This window comes from Vidua macroura, chromosome 5 (assembly GCF_024509145.1).
Source record: "Vidua macroura isolate BioBank_ID:100142 chromosome 5, ASM2450914v1, whole genome shotgun sequence".
Taxonomy (NCBI): domain Eukaryota; kingdom Metazoa; phylum Chordata; class Aves; order Passeriformes; family Viduidae; genus Vidua; species Vidua macroura.
The window spans coordinates 58364675-58387052 of NC_071575.1; the positions used below are offsets into that span (position 1 = coordinate 58364675).

Sequence of the window (22378 nt, forward strand, 5' to 3'; positions counted from 1 at the left end):
CGGCCCCTGCCCGCGGCGCGCCCGGCACCGGGCGGCCGCCGAGCCCCGCGGAGCCGCCGCCGGCTGCGCCCCGCTGCCGGGCAGGGAGGGCGGCGGGCGGCGGGGAGCGCGGCGGGCGCGGAGCCTCAACAGCCCGCCGCAGTTCCAGCTGCCCAGCTACCAGGTCTCCATCCCCGAGAACGAACCGGCCGGCACGGCGGTCATCGTGCTGCGGGCCCAGGACCCTGACGAGGGTGAAGCCGGCCGGCTGGCGTACTCCATGGAGGCGCTCTTTGACGAGCGCTCCAACGACTACTTCACCATCGACGCCGAGACGGGCAGTGTGGTCACTGCCCGCAGCCTTGACCGGGAGACGAAGGACACCCACGTGCTGAAGGTTACTGCCTCCGACCATGGTTCCCCACGCCGCCGTTCGGCCACCACCTATCTGACAGTGACTGTGAGTGACACCAACGACCACGAGCCAGTGTTTGAGCAGCCCGAGTACCGGGAGAGTATCCGGGAGAACCTGGAGGTGGGTTATGAGGTGCTGACCATCCGTGCCACTGATGGTGATGCCCCAGCCAATGCCAACATGCTTTACCGCCTGCTGGAGCCAGGAGCTGGTGATGGAGTCTTTGAGATTGACCCGCGTTCCGGGGTTGTGAGGACCCGAGCTTCAGTGGACCGGGAGGAGGTCTCTGAGTACCACCTGGTGGTGGAAGCCAATGACCAGGGCAAGGATCCAGGACCACGCAGTGCCACAGCTATGGTGCACATCACTGTAGAGGATGAGAATGACAACTACCCTCAGTTCAGTGAGAAGCGCTACCTGGTCCAGGTGCCAGAGGATGCCCCAGTGAACAGCCAGATACTGCAGGTACAGGCCACAGATCAGGACCGGGGCAGCAATGCCCAGGTGCACTACAGCATTGTGAGTGGCAACCTGAAAGGCCAGTTCTACATTCACTCTTTCTCTGGTGCCATCGACCTCATCAACCCTCTGGATTACGAGACTATTCGGGAGTACACGCTCCGGATCAAAGCCCAGGATGGAGGCAGACCTCCTTTGATCAACTCCAGTGGTATGGTGTCAGTGCAGGTGGTAGACGTGAATGACAATGCCCCCATCTTTGTGAGCACTCCCTTCCAGGCCACGGTGCTGGAGAATGTTCCTCTGGGCTACTCGGTGCTGCACATCCAGGCTGTGGATGCTGACTCTGGAGAGAATGCCCGCTTGGAGTACAAACTCATAGAGATGGCACCATCCACTGGAGTTGCCCCTGTAGCAGGTGACTCTGGGTTTCCTTTTCAAATCAACAACAGCACGGGGTGGATCACTGTGGCTGCAGAGCTGGACCGAGAGACTGTGGAAAATTATCACTTTGGGGTGGAGGCCAGGGACCACGGTGTGCCGGTCATGACCTCCTCAGCCAGCGTGTCCATCACGGTTCTGGATGTGAATGACAACAATCCCACCTTCACAGAGAAGGTGTATCACCTCAGACTGAACGAGGATGCAGCTGTGGGCAGTAGTGTCCTGACCCTGACAGCAGTGGACAGGGACGTTAACAGTGTTGTGACTTATCAGATTACCAGTGGCAACACCAGGAACCGTTTTGCCATCACCAGTCAGAGTGGAGGAGGGCTGATCACACTGGCCTTGCCCCTGGATTATAAGCAAGAAAGGCAGTATGTGCTCACAGTCACCGCCTCTGATGGCACTCGCTTTGACACCGTCCAGGTCTTCATCAATGTCACAGATGCCAACACACACCGCCCAGTCTTCCAGAGCTCCCACTACACAGTAAGCGTCAGTGAGGACAAGCCCATTGGCACCTCTATTGTCACCATCAGTGCCACTGATGAAGACACGGGGGAGAATGCAAGAATCACTTATATTTTGGATGATAATATTCCCCAGTTCCGCATTGACCCTGATACAGGCACCATCACCACCCTGATGGAGCTGGACTATGAGGACCAGGCCTCCTACACACTGGCCATTACAGCCCATGACAATGGTATCCCTCAGAAATCGGACACGACATATGTTGAGATTCTCATCCTGGATGCCAATGACAATGCACCGCGCTTCCTCCGTGACCGCTACCAGGGCTCGGTTTTTGAGGATGTGCCGCTCTCCACCAGTGTTCTGCAGCTGTCTGCCACTGACCGTGACTCAGGCCTCAATGGCCGTCTCCTCTACACATTCCAAGGTGGTGATGATGGAGATGGAGACTTCTACATTGAACCCACTTCTGGAGTGATACGCACATTGCGCAAGCTGGACCGCGAGAACGTGGCTGTCTACAGCCTGCGGGCCTTTGCTGTGGACAGGGGCAGCCCACCGCTGAAAGCCTCTGTGGACATCCAGGTGACTGTGCTGGACATTAATGACAACCCTCCTGTCTTTGAGAAGGATGAATTTGATGTCTTTGTGGAGGAGAACAGCCCCGTGGGCTCTATTGTGGCACGGATCAGTGCAGCTGATCCCGACGAGGGGACCAACGCACAGATCATGTACCAGATTGTAGAGGGGAACATCCCTGAGGTCTTCCAACTAGACTTGCTTAATGGAGACCTCACAGCCCTAATGGACCTGGATTATGAGAGCCGGACAGAGTATGTTATTGTGGTGCAGGCCACTTCAGCCCCTCTTGTGAGCCGAGCAACTGTGCACATCCGCCTCCTGGACCAGAACGATAATCCACCCGTGCTGCAGGACTTCCAGATCCTCTTCAATAACTACGTGACCAACAAGTCCAACAGCTTTCCCTCTGGCGTGATTGGCAAGATCCCAGCTCATGATCCCGATGTGTCTGATAGCCTGGCCTACACTTTTGTCCAAGGCAATGAGTTAAACTTGCTCCTTCTGGACTCTGTCACTGGGGAACTCAAACTCAGTCGTGATCTGGACAACAACAGACCCCTGGAAGCCCTTATGAAAGTGTCAGTCTCAGGTAAGCAAGCATTTGGGTGCATTGTTTGTCAGACCAGTATGGGGGCATGGGCAGAAGTAACACACTTGCAGTTTAGAGTGTCTTGGTTTTCCTGAAGCAGCAATTTACTTCTGAAATTTTTGGAGAGGAACCACAAAAATCTATCAAGTCTGTGTGCTGTGGATTGAAGTGGTGCTTTGAAGTTATTTACTAAACGTGGATCACAAGGATAAATAAATATGAGTGTGCATGGAAGGGAGCATACTCCCTCAGCTGAGGTGGTACTGAGGCTGGAGCTTTTCTGATGTGGTTCCATAAAGGTAGTAAATGATGTAACCTGCCAAGATGTAGGGAATGCACAGGTATCTGTAATGCTGTCTCCCCTCCCACTTTATTTCTCTGTAAAAAAAAAGTTGAGATTTGATATGTCTGCTTTTTCAGCAACAAAACATGTTTACTCCCTTCTGTGTACCCAGAGGTTTGGCTGGTAGTTCCTTAGACCTTAGCCCGGAGCTGGTGTGGCCCAGGTGGATGTTCTGCTGGTGTTTGCACTGCTGACCTGCACTCCTGTGGGAAATGGCAGCTCTGAAAGCAGTGAGTTATGGCTGTGTGATAGCTGTGTAACATGGCTAATGGCACTGGAGCTGCTTTAGTGGCACTAGGGGCAGATACTGGCCAAATGCAGCCCCCAGATCAGGGCTGTTACAGGGAGGGACAGACAGGGAGAGGGAGGGATGCTGTGCCATTAACTTCATTGGAGAACTTGCGTCTCTGTGTGTGTGTGAAGACTGTTCCATATAGTAGTCCAATATGGAACAATATGTACTTTTATTTGAGCACAGACATGCTCTTAGGATATTATTCTTTTTCTGCTTAGTTGCTTGTTTATCATGGAGTTACTTTTTATGCCTCTAATTGTGACATCAATCATGCAATGAGTAATTTCCTCTTCAGGTGCCACTCTATAAAGTTTACTGTGGACCTGATCCCATATTTCTGTTGACTTTCAAAGGTTTAGCCAGATACTTTTCTTGCTGCCTCTCTGCTGCCTCTCTCTAAGATTTGTGTTATTTTTGTAAAAAAAAAAAGGCTCAAAGTACTAGGTATGTAAAATCACACTTTGGGAGGTTATTAGAAAAGTAATAATCACACTGTGGCATAATCCCAGCAGCAGTTGTTTTGCTGTAAAAGTGGCCACAGTGTGCAGCAAGGCCTCGGAAAAGTGAGCCACACTCTCCCTTGTGTTTGCAGGCTTGAGGTTCTTTTTTCTTCAGAAAAATGAAAGTGACATTAACTGAACTGACTGATTTTGCTGCGCTGTATCCCCTGAAAAGCCACTCCTGGTTCTTCCAAAATGCTAGGGTGCAGCTTATGTGGTAAGGTAAATGCTGTTTCCATGTCCTGTGAGGACTAGCAGGAAAAACAGACAGTAGACTTGTGACCTTAAAGAAAAACATTTGGATTAAGGTGCAGATGATTGCATGGTCACTGTCTGTTTGAACCAGTAGCTCTTTATCTGGTAGCAGAAGATAAGCACTCATCTTGGAGCACAAAGCTTGGAAAAGTTGTTAGGCTAGGTGAAGAGTGTGTTCAGTGCAGAAAAATAGCTGACATGAATGATTCCTTTCTCAGTATAATGAGTTACACGGTTTAAGTGGGTGAAATCTCAGGTATGAGTGAAGACCTGTTTTCTTATGCAAGAGATTGATTATTCCAGCATCATTTTCCTGTTTTGTGAAGGTGTGAACTTTGAAACTGTTCTGTGATGTTCATCAAAATGGACTACTGCATGTCTTGAGATACTTGAAATGCTTAAGTTTTTTATGGCTAGGATTTTAAGGTAATTTTAAGGAGCACTGAACTACATTTGACATTTATTTGGAGAAGTTCACTGTGTGGAAATTGGAAGGTCAGTTTGTCGTGTGATTAGTCCATGAAAGTCTCACCTGCCTGGTTTCTCTGATTTATCTGATGCAGTTCAAAAAAAGAAAAGAGACAGAGAAGAAGCTCAGACAGAAATACTCCACGGGGTTATCTCTAAGTGTTGCATAACACCTGCAAATCATCTGCTAAAATGATGGAAAAAACGTGTCTATGGAGTAGCCATTAACCTCTCGACCCAGACAAACAGAAAGTCCTCCACTCCTCGCAGCTGCTCCTAGGTCAGGGAAGGACTGGGACTCCTTATGAATTTGGGGGATTTGATCTCTATATGAGTCGGAAATAACAGTGGTGCTATAAAAATCCTATTTCTATCTAGCAATGTGTTGTGCTGCAGAGGCATGTGAGTGTGTGCAGTGCTAGCACGGAGCACTAAGGAGCACAAAGTAACTCACTGTTACTCCAGTGAGTTACTTTGAGACACTGATACCTGGCTAAACTCAGCACTCTTTCATTTGACTTGGGGATTATTCAAATAAGCATGGTAATTTTTGCCTTTGCTTATTAACAAAATTTAAGAATCGTGAAGATCAAGCAAATGGAGCTAATAGGCTTCATAAAGCTGTCAGAAGTTTCATGTCATCGTTGTCAGAGGCTCTGTGGGGGTGGTGAGCAGCTGGGGCAGGCTTGGGGCGTGCATGGCTCTGCCCTTGCCTGGGTGCTGGGGTGCCCGTGGGGTACCTGTGGGCTGTGCCCCCACAGCCAGTCAGGAACCAACCCAGGCAGAGCAGGGAGGAGTGTGGGTGGTGTGGATATTAGCATTTTGCTTTGGATTGGGAAGGAGCTTTTGAAGTCTGTCTCTTTTGAAGTGAATCTCTCTGGGTGTCCCTCTGCCTGTGCCTGTTGTACAGAGCCGTCCGAGTGAACAAACCGGACCCCTTTTGCATGCAACTCCATGAAGTTCCAGAAGTGCTCCAGGGGTCCCTTAAAAAGGCATATTCTTCTTTTTCTAGTGTACCTTCAAGCTTTTCCTACAGAAAGGCAGAACTTTAGCTTTATATTCCCACGTCTGCACATTGTGTTGTTTTAACAACTGGGGTGAAATCCGGGCCCTGCTGAAGTCCTGCCCCTACTTTCCAGGAGGGACAGGCTTTTACTCTGATCTAAAAGTGGTGGTGAAGGGTCAATCAGCCTGTGATTTCTTGGTATTACTAATAAATATATAGCTTTAATTGACAGGATGGTTAAATATGATTACTTTTTGTCCACAGTGATGTTCATCATAATGTTTAATTGGGATTTATTTGGTCAAAAAATGGGTTAAACATCGTTGAAGTCACATTGCGTTTGGTTGTTAAAACATTATATTGCAGTTCTTGCTGGGGCTGCGGTGGGGGGAAGGCTGGTATGAGCATCAGCTTTTCACAAATGTCACACAAGTTTGCCTGGGTATCACATTGCAAACACTGCTGGCACCTGCTTGGCTGTGTTGCCACAAGTAGTCCCACTTATCATCAACGACAGCTCGGTGGGATACAATAGATGTGTGTGCAAACTCCTCTGGGAACCCAGCCTAAATCAGCAGTGCAGACAAAACCCTAACTGGCTGGATGCTACAGCTTTCGAGTGGTCCAGATAAATGTTAAATATCGTTATGCAACATGCAGTATACAATTCTGGGAAGGTGTTGCACCTCAGGCAGTGGGGGATAGACACCCAAGCATTTCTGAGGACTGTGCAAGCTCAAGTATTGTCTTTTGCATTTCTTTAGCTTTAAATATCCAGTGGTATTCAGTGAGGTTATTGGCTATCAGCAAATAGAAATTAACATAAGAACTTGTTTGTGTTACAATCAACTTTGGGAATTTTTACTCAGAGCTTCATAAAGAATCTTCATTATTATTGTAATTTAAAAGTCATTATTGCTAATGATCCTGAATTTCCAGGTCTGTGCCTTCTCCATACAAATACAGATGATGCAATACTTTGGTGCAGCCCTTCTGAGAAAGGTGAGGCCACAGCTGTGCCTGAGATACAAAGCATTGGGGTGTTATTTGTCTGTGGCAGGACTTGAGATTAAAGGGAAAAAGGAAATTCTAGCGAAAAGGTATCCTTGTATGTACAGGGACACCTGTGGGCACGGAGGGTGAGCATGGCGTGACTTCTCAGGATGTGTGCTGGACTTCAGGGCAGCACCAGGGCGCAGCCCAGCCTCATGTCCCCACCTTTGGGCAGCAGGGCAGGTGGGGCCTTGTGAGCTTCAGGGGCAGGTCCGCAGGGCGGCTGCTTCTGGCTGCCACCAAAGACATGCTTCCAGGGACAGCAAGGGGCACTTAGTGCCCAGACTGGCACTTAGCACCCAAGCTGCTCTCCATGGCCCCCTTTCCAGGGAAACATTGCTACAGGCAGCTGGTGTAGGGATCCCTGTGAGTTACACAGTTAGGAAATGGTGGAAATGAATGGGTGGAGAGTCCTCCCCTTGGTGGAGGAAATGTGTTGGGGCCTGTTCTGTGGCTGCAGGGCTTTTGCACGCTGGCGTCCCAGGGACCTCCGGCTCCTGCCCTTCCCTCATGCATCCCACTGTAGAGCAAGGGGAGGAGGCAGTGGTGCAAAGGCTGCCCAGGCCTGGGAGGCAATGATGAGGGACCCATTTAGAAAGATGGCATGATATCACAAGCTGCAGGATTGTATCTCCAGTCCTTGAGTGGTGTGTTTGGTGGGACTGAAGTGAAGGATGATTGATAATAGCTAGTAGTGGTGGCTAATGCTAGTAGCCACTGATAACAGCTAGTGCTGTGGCTACCTGTATCCTTTATTGCATCCATATAGGTTCCATATTCTAATTCATGCTACAGCAAGGTGCATTATAGATGTGTGTCCTTCCAGCCTGCTGGAATGTGACTTTCTGTTTTCAGCTGTATGATGTGTTCCAGCTGATAAAAAGCTGAGGTTGCCTTGTTGCTTCCCTACAGGCTTCCTTCCACTTCATGCCTGGGTTTCATAGGAGTGGTGTATTTTTGTTTCAAAAGACAGGAAAATGTCTGTGGCAATGAGGGGAAAATATTTAGTGGAAGTTTGACTGACAAAGTAACTTTTTATGAGATAAAAGTTAATAAATAAATATATAAATATAAAATAAAATGTCTGTACTTTTCCCAGCAATTTCTGGGAAAGAGAGAAGCTAAGATAACAATGAAAAAAGTATAAGAAGAATGAGAATGAGATATGACAGTGAGAAAGATCTAATAGGCTTTACTCGGTAACAAGTCTCATGGGAAAGAAATGAAATGTAGAGAAGTATGGTGGTGGGATTACCCTGGAAACTTTTTTCCTCTCATTTTCACATTATTTGCAAATAAAGAGATAGTTGTAATAAGGATTTTTAAAAATTGGATTAGTAATTGATTTATATTTTTGATTACTTTTTAAGCCCCAGGGTATATTAAAGAATTGGTTTCCTTGGTGTATTTTCTTGTGATTTGCTTCCATCTCAGGCATCACTGAAATATTCTTCCTTCTGACCTGCACCACTGAGTTCAGAAGAATCCTCTCTTGTTCTTTTTTTCTGGTCAGGCATTTCAGAATTGTTTTAGGCTGGGATTGTGGAACCTGCTGCAAACTGCCAAATATAGAATAAACATTGAATTGTTGTCCAGGTAATGGCAAAAGAGCCCTTTGTTTAGACTACAGGAATAGTTTTCTAAGTTTTGATGTTAGCATGATAGTAAACTTGCAGCAGAGGTAGTGGTGGGGAAAGTAGGTGATGTGAAGCAGTGGGATTTTATACTTCATTATCTCCAACATCCCCAGTTACCTGAGGAAGTGTCTGGCTGCTGATAAAGCCTATCATTTTACATCTGCTCACTGAATGGTCCATTTTCCTTCATTGTATACACTTAATACCTTGGAACTCCCATCCATTGCTGACTCCCATCTTGGAACTAAATACATTTTCTCAAGACATTCCATCCTCAGTTCCAGACTGAGGAACATAATGTGAGGTTTTAAAGTGTAGCATTATGTGAAGTAGGTAGTGTGCTCACTGCTCTTCTGTAGGGTGATTGAGAGACCCTTAGCAGACACTTGGCTAGGATCCCAGACATCCTCACATGTCAACCAGTCTGGTCAGAGCATCTTGATCAGAGCATCTTGCCATCCTGGTATCTTCATGGAGGGTTTGGGGTGACTCAGTCATGATCTTCCTCCTCCTCAGAGTGTGTAGCAGGTTTGTCAGACATCCCTTGTGGCTGACAAGTTGTCTCCAGTCTTTGGGCTGGCTGGGTTTCAGAGTTCAGGGGTCCAGGAGCATGTGAGAGCATGCCACAGCTATGATGGTGGTTCCAGTTCAGTCAGATGAGTAGCTGCTGCACACATTGGCATCAGTGAGCTCACATCCATCTGGTTATGTTGGGTACAGCAGTTGTTGGGCACAGGTTTGACTTGCAGTTTCACTGGGCCCCTCACTTCCCTTGTGGGTCAGGTGAGACTGATACGAAGACCCTGGGAATATGACTGCTCTGAAAGCTGGAGCAGGAAACAACTAAATGTGAAGCAGAAACCTCTTTAAACCTGTGTGCAAGCACCTTTTCAATATTTAGCAGTGTAGGCAACTCTAGCAGTAATGCTCATGCATGGAGGATGAGTGAGGGAAGGATCAAATGTCAAGATACAAGATCTATGTTCTCCAGTCCTTCACCCTCTCCTTCTTAAGCCTTCAGGGTTTTGAGAGTCAGTTGGTGAGGACAAGCTCTCTACGTTTGAGTACTAGCGTTAACAACAGCTTACCTGCTTACCTCAGTATTGCCTAAGTTACAGGGTTTGGGCAACTATCTCTTTTGCTTTCCTTTGACCTACTGACTTGCATTTCCAAAAATATCTATGGAAAGTATTTAGGAAATGTAGGAGGGTTAGAAGAGCTGAAGATACTCAGATGAGAGCTAATGACAGTCTTTGGCAATCTTCCATGTTACAGTTTTTCTGTCCTGGTTTCTGTGGGAATTATGATGTTTTTAGGTAATATAGTAGTCCTGACTACTCTGACATCTACTTAGCCATTCAAGAAGCAATCATGGTAGTACTGTCTTTTCTGAAGGATAGGTTTTTTTGTTGTCTGCTCCTTTTTTAAGACTAGTTGTACAAAAGATTGCATAAATCAAAGTACGGAACAAGTTGACAAGGAGTTCAGTTCTTCAAAGACTTGTTCACAGTGGTTGTCCACTTAAAACAAAGAACATCTGAGACCTAATTAAATTCAGTTTTGCCACTTTGTATTTCTGTGACAAGTGCCAGTATTATTACTCCCCCCAAAATGAAGCTCTTTTTCCAGTGTTGAAAAACACTAAGCTTTTTATAGAAGTGATACAATTTTCCAAAGGGGGCAGAATGTAATCTTTATCAAAAATTTTGAAATCTGTTGAAATTTGTCTAATGCTTTTTTTTTTTTTTTTAATTTCTTAAGTCTTTGCTTGAGAATGAATTGCAATGTGTTGATCTTGTTGGATTGAAAACAGCATTATCAAAGGTACAGCTTGGCTTTTATGGTCAGATCTATATCTGGTACCATGATCATCCTCTATATCTCTTCAAATGCTTCAAACGTAGGTTGCAGCCATGACTGGTTGATAAGCAGGAGGGCTGTTGCTGTTGACTGGAAATGTCCATCTCCCCCAACTGATTAAAGAGAGAACATAAATGACTGACTTGGGCCGATTGACTTGCTGTTAGGTGGCTAAAGTTCAGCGGGATGAACCCACCCTGAATGTGTGTGCCAGAACAGAAGGGTTTGTTTTCTTTTGGAGTGATGATTGTACTTATTTCTGTTACAGCAAACTACCTGTAGTAACAGGCTTAGCAGACTAGATAGAAAAGATGGGGGAGGCTGTAATTTGCAAAGAGGAAAATGTTTTGCCATGAATAATGTTAGGATATACTTTAACTATTGTCAAGGGTTTGAGTGAATGAAGGGAGAAAGTATGCTTTTGTGGGGATTTGGCATTCAACAAAGAAAGAAAATTTTAAAATACTTCAGAAAGATGATCTTCACCCTTTGAAAAAAGCACTTGAACAGAAATGTAGGATTTGCTGGAGAGAAAGGAAAACTGTTGGACTTTGTTTCAACAAGTCGTTAATGCTGCTAAGCTGTAACCACCTTCATATTTATTCCAGTGTTTACCCTTGCCAAGCACAAAAAAAGCAAATAAATGGAACAGCAAACCTGTAATAAATCCTCAGGGACCACATGATAAACATGGACATGTTATGTTTATCACATACAAAGGAAAGTAATCTGTTTTCAACACCATTGCCTGACACGTGATAGATGCTACATTCCATCAGGTCTCCAGCACTTTTGGAAATGACATGTATGGTCAAAATATTTCAGTGTTTTTTGAAGGAAGCAAAAGAAAAAATCCCTTGTTAACAACTGCTGTCAACATGGCATCTCCTGCTTGCCGTGGAGTCTGTGGGCTAGGCCCAGTTTTAGGAAGAAGCAAAAGGTTCTGGACCCTGCCAAAAGGGGCAAGGCAAGGACTATGCTATTAGATTTGAGTTTCCAAGATGTGATGGTCAGCACCTAGCAGTCTGTCTTTGCTGTTAGATCCCAAGGGGCTGTTAGGTTTGGAAGGTAATTTACTCAAGGTGGATCTCTGCAGCTGCCATGCCACCAGAGCACACATGATGGGCACAAAGATCTGCTGGATTGATTGGTATAGCTGGATCTTGCTATTTCCTTTCATTAGCCACAGATCAGACTCCTTGATCCTATTCAAAACTGATGTTAGCAAGTCACTGAGTTTATTGCATTGAATTTCTGTCACAGCACTTTTGAACTTTTCAGGAACCAGTTCAGCCTTTCATTTATTTGTGTGCTTGCAGTGTTTGTGCTGGCTCTGTTTCTAAAGGAGACCCTTGAACATCCAAGCTGTGATTTTTAGTTTTAAAATTGATTTGGCTGTGTGCATTTAGTTTAAATCATGTAAAAGCTGTCCCACACCAGTGCATTTCTTGTTTTAGCAGCCTGCAGACACTACAGGCACTGCTCAGCCATGACTAGGGAAAGGCATTTGGCACCTTCCACAACTTAGGTCTAGTAAGAGGACTTGGATCTAACCAGCAAGTGCTAGAGCATTTCACTTGTAGGTGCCTGTTCCCTGCAGCCCTATTCTGTTTTAGGCAGTTAAGTGTCCTATAAAGTGGGAATACTTGAAATACCATCCCCCTATGGCTTGGGCACTTCACTCAGCCTAGCGATCAGGACACTCAGCAAGGGCAGAGATGGGCTGGGCTCCAGCCCTTGATCTAAGAGCTCTCACTGTGCTTTACATTAAAGAGGAGCCAAAGAAGGTTCACAGGCTGTTGTGGTACTCACATTTCCCATCTCTTTGGTAAGTGCCATAAGCCACAGGATCACGCTCACTCTTGCAGGGCGCAGGAGAGGAGGCTTTCTGGCTCTTGTGCATAGGTACCTCTGCTTCAGCAGCAGTGTGGGCAGTCTGGCTTTTACCCTCAGCTGCTGGATGCTGTTTAGGCCATAACAGAAGTGGGATCACAAGCCATTCAGGCCATATCAGGACTAGGTCACTTCTGGTTGTAACCAGGAACTGAATTTTTCTCACCTGGGAACTTAAAGGTAAAATAAACAAGAACACTGGGAATTTCCATGGAGTACTTTCCTGTTGATCAGAGATTATTTTTTTGCCTCCTGGCTTTAACTATTTGTAAATGTATTCTGATTTTTTGTGGAGCAGCCCCCAGATGGGCTAAAACCGAACTAAAGGGTCGGTTATGGAAGAATTCATGGGCTCAGACGTAAATTACGCTGCTAAATATTCAGAGTCCAACCCATCTTTGCCTACTGTTTAATCCTCTTTCTCACTGCAGTTTGCCACGATGATAGACTTGCTAGCAATTATCGACGTGTTGCTGCTCGTCACTTGGACGCAGTGGCTTTTCCCGCAATGTGCTCGCCGATGCTGTAGACAGCCAATGCTGCCCTACACGTGTGGTAAAGGTCTCTTGGCAGCAATGACTGGGCTGAACTATCCTGTTGGCTGACTCAGTTTCCCTTCTCACGGGGTGTATTTCTGATGTTGGCCTCCACTTACTGACACAGTGTAATTTAGTGATATGTGCTCTGCATGATGAGCTCTCCATCTGGCAGATAATTGCCTGCTAGTTTAAATCCCATCTTAACTTCAGTTTCTCAAGCTCATGAACCTGCTGGTGCCTTCTGGTTAGTTTTGCAGGGTGTTTGCAAAAGGGTTGGGTACAAGTTATAGTGATGTGGGTAAATTTCTCTGGTTTTTTTGATTGATATGTAAGACAGATTAACTTTTAGGTCCTACTTACCAAGCTACCTGACATTATTCTGCATTGAGTTTGGCATAATGACATCTGGGTTTGTAGACCCAGTTGCTGACAGCAGGCACTGGTTGTTTGCACTGGTTATGCAGAGTGGGACCCCTAGGTATGTTCTGGGACCTGGTAGATGCTGAAAGGTTGTTACACAATACACGCTGGTGTTCCTCTTTCCTTCTTCCATATATTTTTCTCCTTTCTCCCTTTACACTCACTGGATCTGTTTGCCCTATCCTGTTGTGCAGCAAGGTGCTGCATCTCTGGAGTTTGCTTGCTGCAAGTTTGTACAGGGCCATGCACAGCAGAGACCTTGCTGAGCTGCTTTTGTAATACCTGCTGTAAATAATGAGGATAACCAGCAGGCATCAACTGAGTGGCTGCCCTGTGAGATAACAGACAGCAGTGCTGGGGACGTCCTGGGCCTGGCCCATGGTGTCTGTGACAGGCACTGGGAGCTGGCTGGCACCAGGCACAGGGCTTGCTGATGGTGTGGCAGCCTCCGTTGTCACTGCCTTCCCTCTTGCATTCAGGGAGGCAGAGCAGATTTCTCATCCACTCTGCACCTCATCTGACCACTGTGCTGTCACTTAGGAGGGTATGTTGGTGCAGGGTGAGGGGCAGGGTCCATCCAGGAAACTGGGATGCCTCTGAGATATGCCTGGTGAACCAGTGCATTGCCCATGCAGCCCTTGCACTCCCACTGGCAGTTCTGGGATTGAGACTTCAGCAGTGATGGCTGCTGGTTGCAGCTTCCAGAGGTTTTGCAGACACAGTCCTTTGCCTCTCTCCTTGTGCAGAGCCCAGGGAGTTGCAGCATAAGGTGCTGCTGACAGTCCCACAGAGGTCACCAGCACAAGCACTCACAGGACATCTGTGTCCAGCTCCAGGTTGCAGGACATGCTGCACACCGAGTGTCAGTGCTTGTTATCTTTACAGTCTGTGGAAGCAACACCTGCGTGGCCCAGTCTGGATATTGATGTTGACTGTATTTTTTTCCTATCCCTTGTGAAAAGGTGGAGTTGCCTTTATTGACTTGTGCCTTTGTGCCTCAGCTACCCTATGGCTCAGCTAATAACAGTGTCTGGGACTTTATTCAGCTTTAAGAAGCTTTAAACTAAGAAATTCCTATTTACTACTAACAGCATTGATGGACATGACTGATTAGTGGCAATAAACTCAGGTTGAGAACTGAGAGACAAGGACATTTTTTGTATCCTGTGCAGTGAACATGCTTGTTTTGTATGACTGAATTTTACGAACTTTTGTATGATCTGCTTTTAAAATGTGTCCTTTGCCAAGTGGTGAGGATTTCTTAAGCTGAGATGACTGATTCACTTCTTTATATCAGCCAACCTGCATCAGACTGGGCTGAAGCTGAGATGCTAAGATGATCAGATAAAATTCTTCACACCACTTCTGGCAGTTAAGTATCCATCCCTTCTTTTTCCCCTGGGGCAAGTCCTCCAGGAGAGTTTCTCCTGCTCTGAGGTTGTGTCAGTGTCTTCCTGAGTTTTTGCTCTGAGTTTCTTTGATCAATCTGTAGCTGTTAAAAGATCCCATTGCTCTTTTCAAGGCCTAAGGGGAAAGTAAAATGACAACCCTGATGGCCAGTTTGAAAGCTTTCTCAGACTGGAAAGCATCCCATGGGGCAAACAACTTTACTCACACTCTAGCATCCCATACTGGTCATATAGGATGGCTTAGTGCTGCATAAAATTTGGATATTGTGCATTTTCAGGTATTTCAATGGACTTGTATAAGTGACTAATGATAAGAAAACACTAATTAAATTTTTTTCCTGTGATGAAACGGAATTTTAGAGAAATCAGGTTGAGATTTCAGCAGTTGTGAAATTCCCAGTGTTGTTCTTTGCACTGTAGAGCCTTTGTGTTTACTGCTGTAGTCATATTACATGACATTGCCTAATACCCAACAAGGCGTATTCTTGGCTCATTCAGCAGGTAAGATTCCCTGAGGGTCACTGAATCTGTCCATGCACTCAACAGAGAGCTCAATCTGATGATTTCACAGCCATGTATTTGCATTTCCAGTGCTTTTTTCTTTTTACCATGTTTTTCCCTTTTATTCTACCATGATTATCAAAACCAAGGCTCTGGACTAGTTTTGTGACCTGTGTCATCCCTTCCTGCATCCCACTTGTGCAGCCAGCAGGCAATTAGCTGGTGATCTGTCCTGGGGATGGGTTTTCACTCTTGAACCCTGGCTCCATCCTCATGATGCAGTGGGAGGGGCCCACGGGTGTAGGCACCTTGCAGAGATGGTCAGGTCATGGGGTGGGATATTGAATTTGCAGCTGAGAGCTGGTCCTCTAGCAAATGAGAAGGTGATCCATTTGAACTTCAGAGTAATATAATATCTTTTGGAAAGCAAATAGTTAATAATCCAACACTTAGAAAGCACCACTGTTTCTGTCCCTTATTAGACATCTTGATTAATTTATTTTCTATTTCTGTTCTTAGGTATTTTGTAGCATTTTGTTTTCTCTATGATAATTTATGAGTCACAAAATCTCTTGGAACAAGTTTTGTTCTGTGTGATGGCATTTCAGCACCTCTTGCATTTCCTTTAGTTGGATCATGTGTTGCTGCTTGTTTGGAGGAAATGCTGCTGCTTTTCTGAAGAAATCAATATATTTTTATCTGGGTGTGATATGCCAGGGTCACACTGCCCTCTCTTTGGAGATGGGCCCTCCATCAACTTATATAGTACTTAAGGTGCTTATCAAATACTGGGATGGAAAATTACTCCATTTTCTGAAATTACACTATTTGGGTGACTTAATTTTCTTGCCTGCCCAATGTCTATGTATTTGAGTTTGTTCAGATACATGGAAGCATCAGAGCAGCGGAAAAAATGCAGTGGTGCGTGGGGCTTCCACCACAGGCACTTAATAAGTGAGATGGGTTTATTACATGAAGTGAAGTACTACATGCTGTTGTACAAGGCACTGCAAATATCTCATCTCTCTCCAGTTCTGATTTTTCCTAGTCAAGAAAAGTTAATATATATTGTAAAGAGGACAAACTGGGGAACAGAGAGAATTTGTTTTACCAGAGGTATCATTTATGGTAGAAGACTGCATCCTTCTTATTGCAAAATAAAAACCAAAGAAGACTATGACTGCTACCTACATCCCTGAAGTACAGGAGCAGAGCAGTTTAAAGAAAAAATGTGTAAATGAACATAATAAATTTAGGTGGGATGTTAGAAGGCAGACTGAAACCTTCAGGGAAGCAAATTTCTGGAATAACCCCTCTGTGAAAGGATCCAAAGAAGTGTAGCTGGGTTTAAGATAAAGCTTGATAAATTGATAAGCTTCATAGTTTTAAGTAATATTATATATATACAACACATTTCCTTGAGAATCTTCCTTAAATGGAAAATTGAACTTGCTGGTGGAAAAATTATTTCCTTTTTGCTGCAGAAATTAAACATACATATTAATAAATTATGAAAGCAATTAGCCCTTTGAACTGCCTGAGCTTGTGGAATTTGCTGTGTGTTGGTAACAGCATTGCTATCTTCTCCTAAACTTGGTATCAAAAGAAGGTAAAGAATCCACAAGGTAACGTGGTTCAAGAGATACATGAATGTGGCTGGAAGTTATTCATAAATGTCACAGGATGCAAGCTGCAGCAAAGATGAACCAATCTTGCTTCTGGCTGTTACAGCCTTTTGCTTCCCATCACCTGAATGACCTTGTGCTGGGCTGTTTCCATGCACCAAGTTTCTAAAAAGCCAATCAGCTGATAAAAAACCCCAACAAAACAAGCTTCTGACTTAGCATGAGGAAACAGCTGAGTTCATTGAATGAGTGGAAGATAATGCAAGGGAGGATGAGAGTTGACAAAAAGCCAAACTAGCAATAAAAAACAGACAAAAAAGTTCTTACTTGGTGTGAAGAAACAGTTCAATGCAGTATGAAATGAGTTCCAGTGTGGAGGTGGAGAGGAGCTGTGGTAGTCAGCCCTTCCTTTAGCTTAGGGCTGCTTTGCATTTGCAACCAAAGCAAAACTAATTTTTCTTGGCTTTTTTTTTTTTAGTAGGATTTCTGTTGCCTTATGCTGGAGCAGTTCAGCACATGGTTGGACAGACATAGGGATGGTGTTAAAGAGGAGGCATTAATTAGGTGGGTTTAGGCTCTGCCCTTGGCTTGGTTGTTTCTCTGCTGCTTTTTTTGGAAGGAGATATTATATAATTTTGCCCATGCTTGTATTATGTTTCTCTGAAAGGTTGAAAGTTTCTAGAAAGTCCTTTTAAATTATGAAAATGTCCCTCCCTCAGGCCTGTGTGACCACATGGACTCATATCAAGTGAAGGATTTGTGCAATACTCAGCACCTAATCCATGCAGGCAAGAGTGTCAGCACTCACCACTTTCTTCTGTGGGTACAAAGCTCCCAGCTTTCATCTCTGTGAATTTCTGCCACCTAGAAATTCTACAGCTTGAAACTATCACAGATATTATGATACAAAATGGAGCTGCATTGTACTAACATCAAAACCTCAATAAACATGTTTAAAAACACCTGTTGTGAAAACACAGAGCAGATGAAAAATAGTAATAAATAGATGCAACTATAAACAACTGAATATATTTTTCCTGTAGATTTCTACCTTTCTAAGTTTGTTAATTTAAAAGATTAATACATTTCAGTTAAAAAAGGTAACAAATTCTCTGATAATAAGATTGTGGCATTGAGAAAGTGTACATATTGATGAGCTCTGGCTCAGTCCTTTGAATTATCTAGGCACTACTGTAACCGATAAGCGAATGCTGATAACCCTGTTAATATTTCAAGGACTCTGCAGCTATAGGGGAGCACTTGGTGACTATCACATTCCTTTGCACTGCAGGACAGGTTTTTTATTTGCTATCTTAATGGTATTACATACATACAGTTTTTTTCTAACTCAGTTCACCTAGTCTCATGGCAGCTCCTTGGCACACAGCCTCATAAACTCTCTAAAATGCTTTTACAGCGGCTAGGCTCATTGCCTGCTCTGTGTGGCAGGGATTTGGATTGCAAATTCATCATCCAAACAAAGAGGGGGAATAGAAAGGGCTGGTAGAAAGGGCTGGTCTCTGGCCTCTTTCACACTTTAGGAAACTGCTGGCTTCAGAGAATTGTTCTGGTAACTCTGGTTACACTTCCAAAAAAGAAAAAAAAAAGGCCTCTATCTTTGCAAAGATGGGTGCAGCCCCACCAGTTGGAGAGAGGTGGTTCTGGGGAGGCTGCTGGGATTTCAGGCTACCTTGAGTTTTGTCCACACTTGTTCTCTTTTTCACCCTTGCTTTGTTTCCTCCAAACCATGGGTCTGGAATTCCATGAGTTTAGAAAACTCATGAGAGAGTGGAAAAAAAAATGGATGGAGGCAAGTGGTGTATGCAGGATGTATCTGCACATGTTCCTTCACCAGCTTGTTGGCTGCACACAAGGGCCCTGCAATCTGAGAAGCAGCTTCCTGTAATTGATTTCGTGAGCCAGTATCAACTGGGTAGGATTTGGCCTGTGCTGGCTTGTGTTCCTTGAGGAGCAGAGCAGAGGAGTCAAACTAAACAGGGTGACTCATGAGAGTCAGGTTCCTGCAATGGTTTGTATAAAAATACTCAGAGTTAGGAAATGGGCTGTCATGGTCGTTAAATCATTGCCCCCCTTTGGTTTGCTGCTCTTTGGAGCCATTGGAGAAGGCCCATGAGTCACATCAGCCACAGTCGGGGGAAAACGTCTGAGTGTGCCTGACACCTGACTGCCATGGGGCTCTGGACAAGGACAGCCGCCTTACTGTAGGGCAACTGCTGAGACTAAACTTGTGTGCTTGCACCCAGGCTTCCCTTTTTGCTGTCCCTGTCGTTAAAAATGACCAAAATTGCTCAAATCACTCATCTGTGTGGAAACCTGTACGGAGGACTTTGCACAAATAGGCAGTGCTGGGCTAAGCATTTTGGTTTTAAGTGTGGTAACTACTTCCCTGAAGCCAAGTTTGTGCAGTGCAACAAGGAAAGGCACTCCTTTGCTGTCTCTTGAACTGTGTTTTGATTTGACACCATTCCCCCTCTTCTCTTGGGCGTTTGTGTGTTAAAGATGTTCACCACATGCTGGAATCTCCACCTCTCTTGTGGCATAAAATCACAGTCTTAATGGACTGGGAGGAACCAGGGAGAGGCAGGGAGAAGGTGGCCAGATGGAGCCTAGGATAACTCTTCTCTCACCCTGGGTTTGATCAGAAGAAATCCAGTCAGGGATGCTTTTCTCCTGCATGAGAAAAAACCTCCTGAAAAGGGGAACTGGAAGATAGACCCAGCTGTGAAGCTCTAGGAGCAGAACCTTTGTTTGATCTGCAGATGAGAGCTCTTGTGGGTGCAGAGCCAGGGTGGTGGCCGGGAGCAGCCGTGGGAGCAGCCAGGATGGTGGCCGTGGGCGGGAAGGAGCCCCAGGGCTCCCTCACACTGATCTCTGCAGACAGGAGCAGTCTCCTGAAAGCATGGTCTTGAATATAATATGCACAAAACAAGCCTCTGGGAAAAGCTGGTGCTTGCTGGAGACATTTTTTGGGTGTATCCTGCTCTGTGAGTTACAATTTCTGGGAGATACAACACACCCTCTTTGGGTGAGTTTGTTAGTCAAAAAGTACACTGACTTCCTTCTGTTTGGGGGAAGCAAGGCTGGAGGAGAAACAGGTAAACAGTGTAATGGGATCTCCTGGCATGGCTCATTTTAGAGCTAGGAGGCCACTGGGATGGGGGCTTGGCTGGGCTGCCTGGTCAGTTCCAATATCCTCCAATTAGCCCTTTTATTGATGTGTGAGATCAGTGAGCCCATCTGCCATACAGACAGCAGAAAAGAGTCTGGATGATTTTAACCACTGCTTTGCATGTTTTAGTAATTTAGAGATCTGCCCTGTTAATGTTTACAGAGGCTCATTAAGCAAGACAGGTATGCTTCCCTGCCCTACAGGTTAAATGGCAGAGGCTGGCTGGGCTGGAACGGTTCCCTTTGCTTTGTCCATCCTGGTATGGGCAGATCTGTCCCTGCAAGTGAGCCAGCTCAGCAGAGTGCTGCTGCACCTGCCAAAAATTGCACCAGGTCCAGGGCTAACGCTGCTGAGTTATGTGGCAGCACTATGCATGCATGAATGTATGTCTGTGATGCCCTGTTTTATTTAGTGCCATAAACATCACCTCTGAGACGTGCTAAATGTTATGAAGCCAAAGGGATGGCCAAGCTAATATCCCACTCTTGCTCTGCCTAGCAACATATACTAAGGAAAGTGTATGAGAAACAGGACAAGTACAGACTGATCCTTCCCTCCTTGCACTGTTCCAGCTCACAGCAGGCAAATGTTTAAGGGCTTTTGGGGCCACAGGTTTCCCCCGATCGTGGCGTTGACTCACTGTGGAGCAAGTCAGTGCCACAGTCCATAGCCCCTCATCTCTCAATTTCTTTAATCCCTCTGAAGTTTCTGCTTTCCCCAGTGCCTAATCACTGTCCCCACCATTCAGAGGCACCCACTAGCGGAAATTGTTTTCTGTTAAAACATGTTGCCTGATCATCTCACTGAGTGATCTTTTGGTTTTGTATTGTGAGGGACAGGGATTTATTTTTTGTTTCCCTTCTTATTGTGATTTTATATTTCCTTGTCATGCTTCATGTTAGCCATTGTCTTTCCATCTTATGAGGAGTGCTCCTAGTCTTGTAATATACTGTGAAGATGATTTCTCCAGATGTGCCTGACTTGCCCAGGGGGGTGCAAATGAAAGCATCCCAATGTATATGGGTGCATTTATGGCCAAACTATTTCCAGGGAAAAGGCAAATTGCAGAGGTGATAATTGTCTGCAATGTTCTCAGATGCTTTGAGCTTAGTATTTTTTTCTGCAAAAATTGTATTGTGTTTACATAATTTTTAAAAACTTCTTTACAAAACTTCGGATATAGAAACATTGTTGTGCCCAGATAGCTGCTTCTGGTGGCTGCCGTTTGAAGAGCTGCAGGGTACCCCTTACAGCTTTTTGTTAGTCTCTTTGCTCATCTCTCTAGCTGGGCTGTTTTGGATACTGAGCTGTTTTAATGCCAATTTCAATACACAAATAGTAGCTATATTGCCTTCCCACTCATGTTAGAGCAAAGCTTAGTCTTATATTTCAGAATAGAATAAAGAGCCAGGTGCAGTGAATATATTTTTACCTTTTTATTTGTATTTGTTGGTAGCATTTCAGTCTGCAGAGCTGTGCTGAGCAGTGTTTGCTCTCCTCCCTGTGCTGCAGCTGATGGAGGGTAGCTGTGAGCTGGGCTGGGCATCATGTCAGAATTAACGTGTTCATCCCTGTTGGGCTCTTGCTTACATTTGGGCCCAGCTCCAGGTAATTGCTGGTAGTGGAAACAACCAGGAGAGGGTGGGAGATACCCATGAGGTCAGGGTCTCTGCACACCTCAAGCCAGAGCTGCATATCACACCTGCCTAGCTGATCCCTGCCCAGCTGATCCCTGCTGGGTGCTTCGTGGGGAGCAGGGACCATTGTGGCTCTCTCATCCCTGGGGAAAGGCTTGACTCAAGCTAAACATTTTTACTCCATTCATGATTTCTTTATGTATTTGTTTATGCATCTGGTTACTTTTGCTTTTATAACCACATGAATTGTGAGCACATCTGAACTTGATACTTTAATTGCTATATGAATTGCCTTTGAATCGCTAAGGGAAAATCCCTATTTTTCCTTCAATGGTGCTGTCTACCTGGTCAGGATTTTGTTTTGAGGTGGGGCAGGTGTGGCTGCCTGGTTTCTCAGACCCTCTTGCTCAGACCTTTGTGATAGAAAGACCAAGGTGAGTGCATGTGAACAGATTATTCTTTTTCTAACAAGAATTCTTTCTGCTAAAATCAGAATACACTGATTTTTTTTTTAACAAAGTCAAAATCAGCTCTACAAAGAAGATTTCTATAGGCTTCTGAAGAAGACCAAAGCAATGAGAATATTATCTGCTTGGCATATGGAGTACAGGACTTTGGGAGCTTCATGGTGCTGTGGGAGAGTGTCTTCATGGGGCCCCTGTCACCAGTCTTTTGGAGAACCACTTCACCCAAAATGGAGCTCAGTGCTTGGCAACAGCATTGGATGCTATTTTTACTTGTTAGATTTAAACTTGTCTCTGTTTACTGATTTAAAAAGGGGACAAAAATAAAAAGCAGAAAATTT

The 22378-nt window shown here is 45.1% G+C and overlaps 1 protein-coding gene across 4 annotated transcripts in view; it reads left to right on the forward strand.

Moving 5' to 3' along the window:
* The first annotated feature begins 244 nt into the window (after nt 1-244).
* Nucleotides 245-22378, forward strand: part of CELSR1 (cadherin EGF LAG seven-pass G-type receptor 1) — a 163221-nt gene continuing 141087 nt past the window's right edge. For 3 of the 4 annotated variants that reach the window (XM_053978461.1, XM_053978463.1, XM_053978462.1), the window contains exon 1: nt 245-2942. In XM_053978461.1, coding sequence (XP_053834436.1) covers nt 260-2942 — 2683 coding nt within the window. In that variant the 5' untranslated portion in view covers nt 245-259. The remainder of the gene's footprint in view (nt 2943-22378) is intronic. The other variant, XM_053978460.1, reaches the window with a different exon arrangement.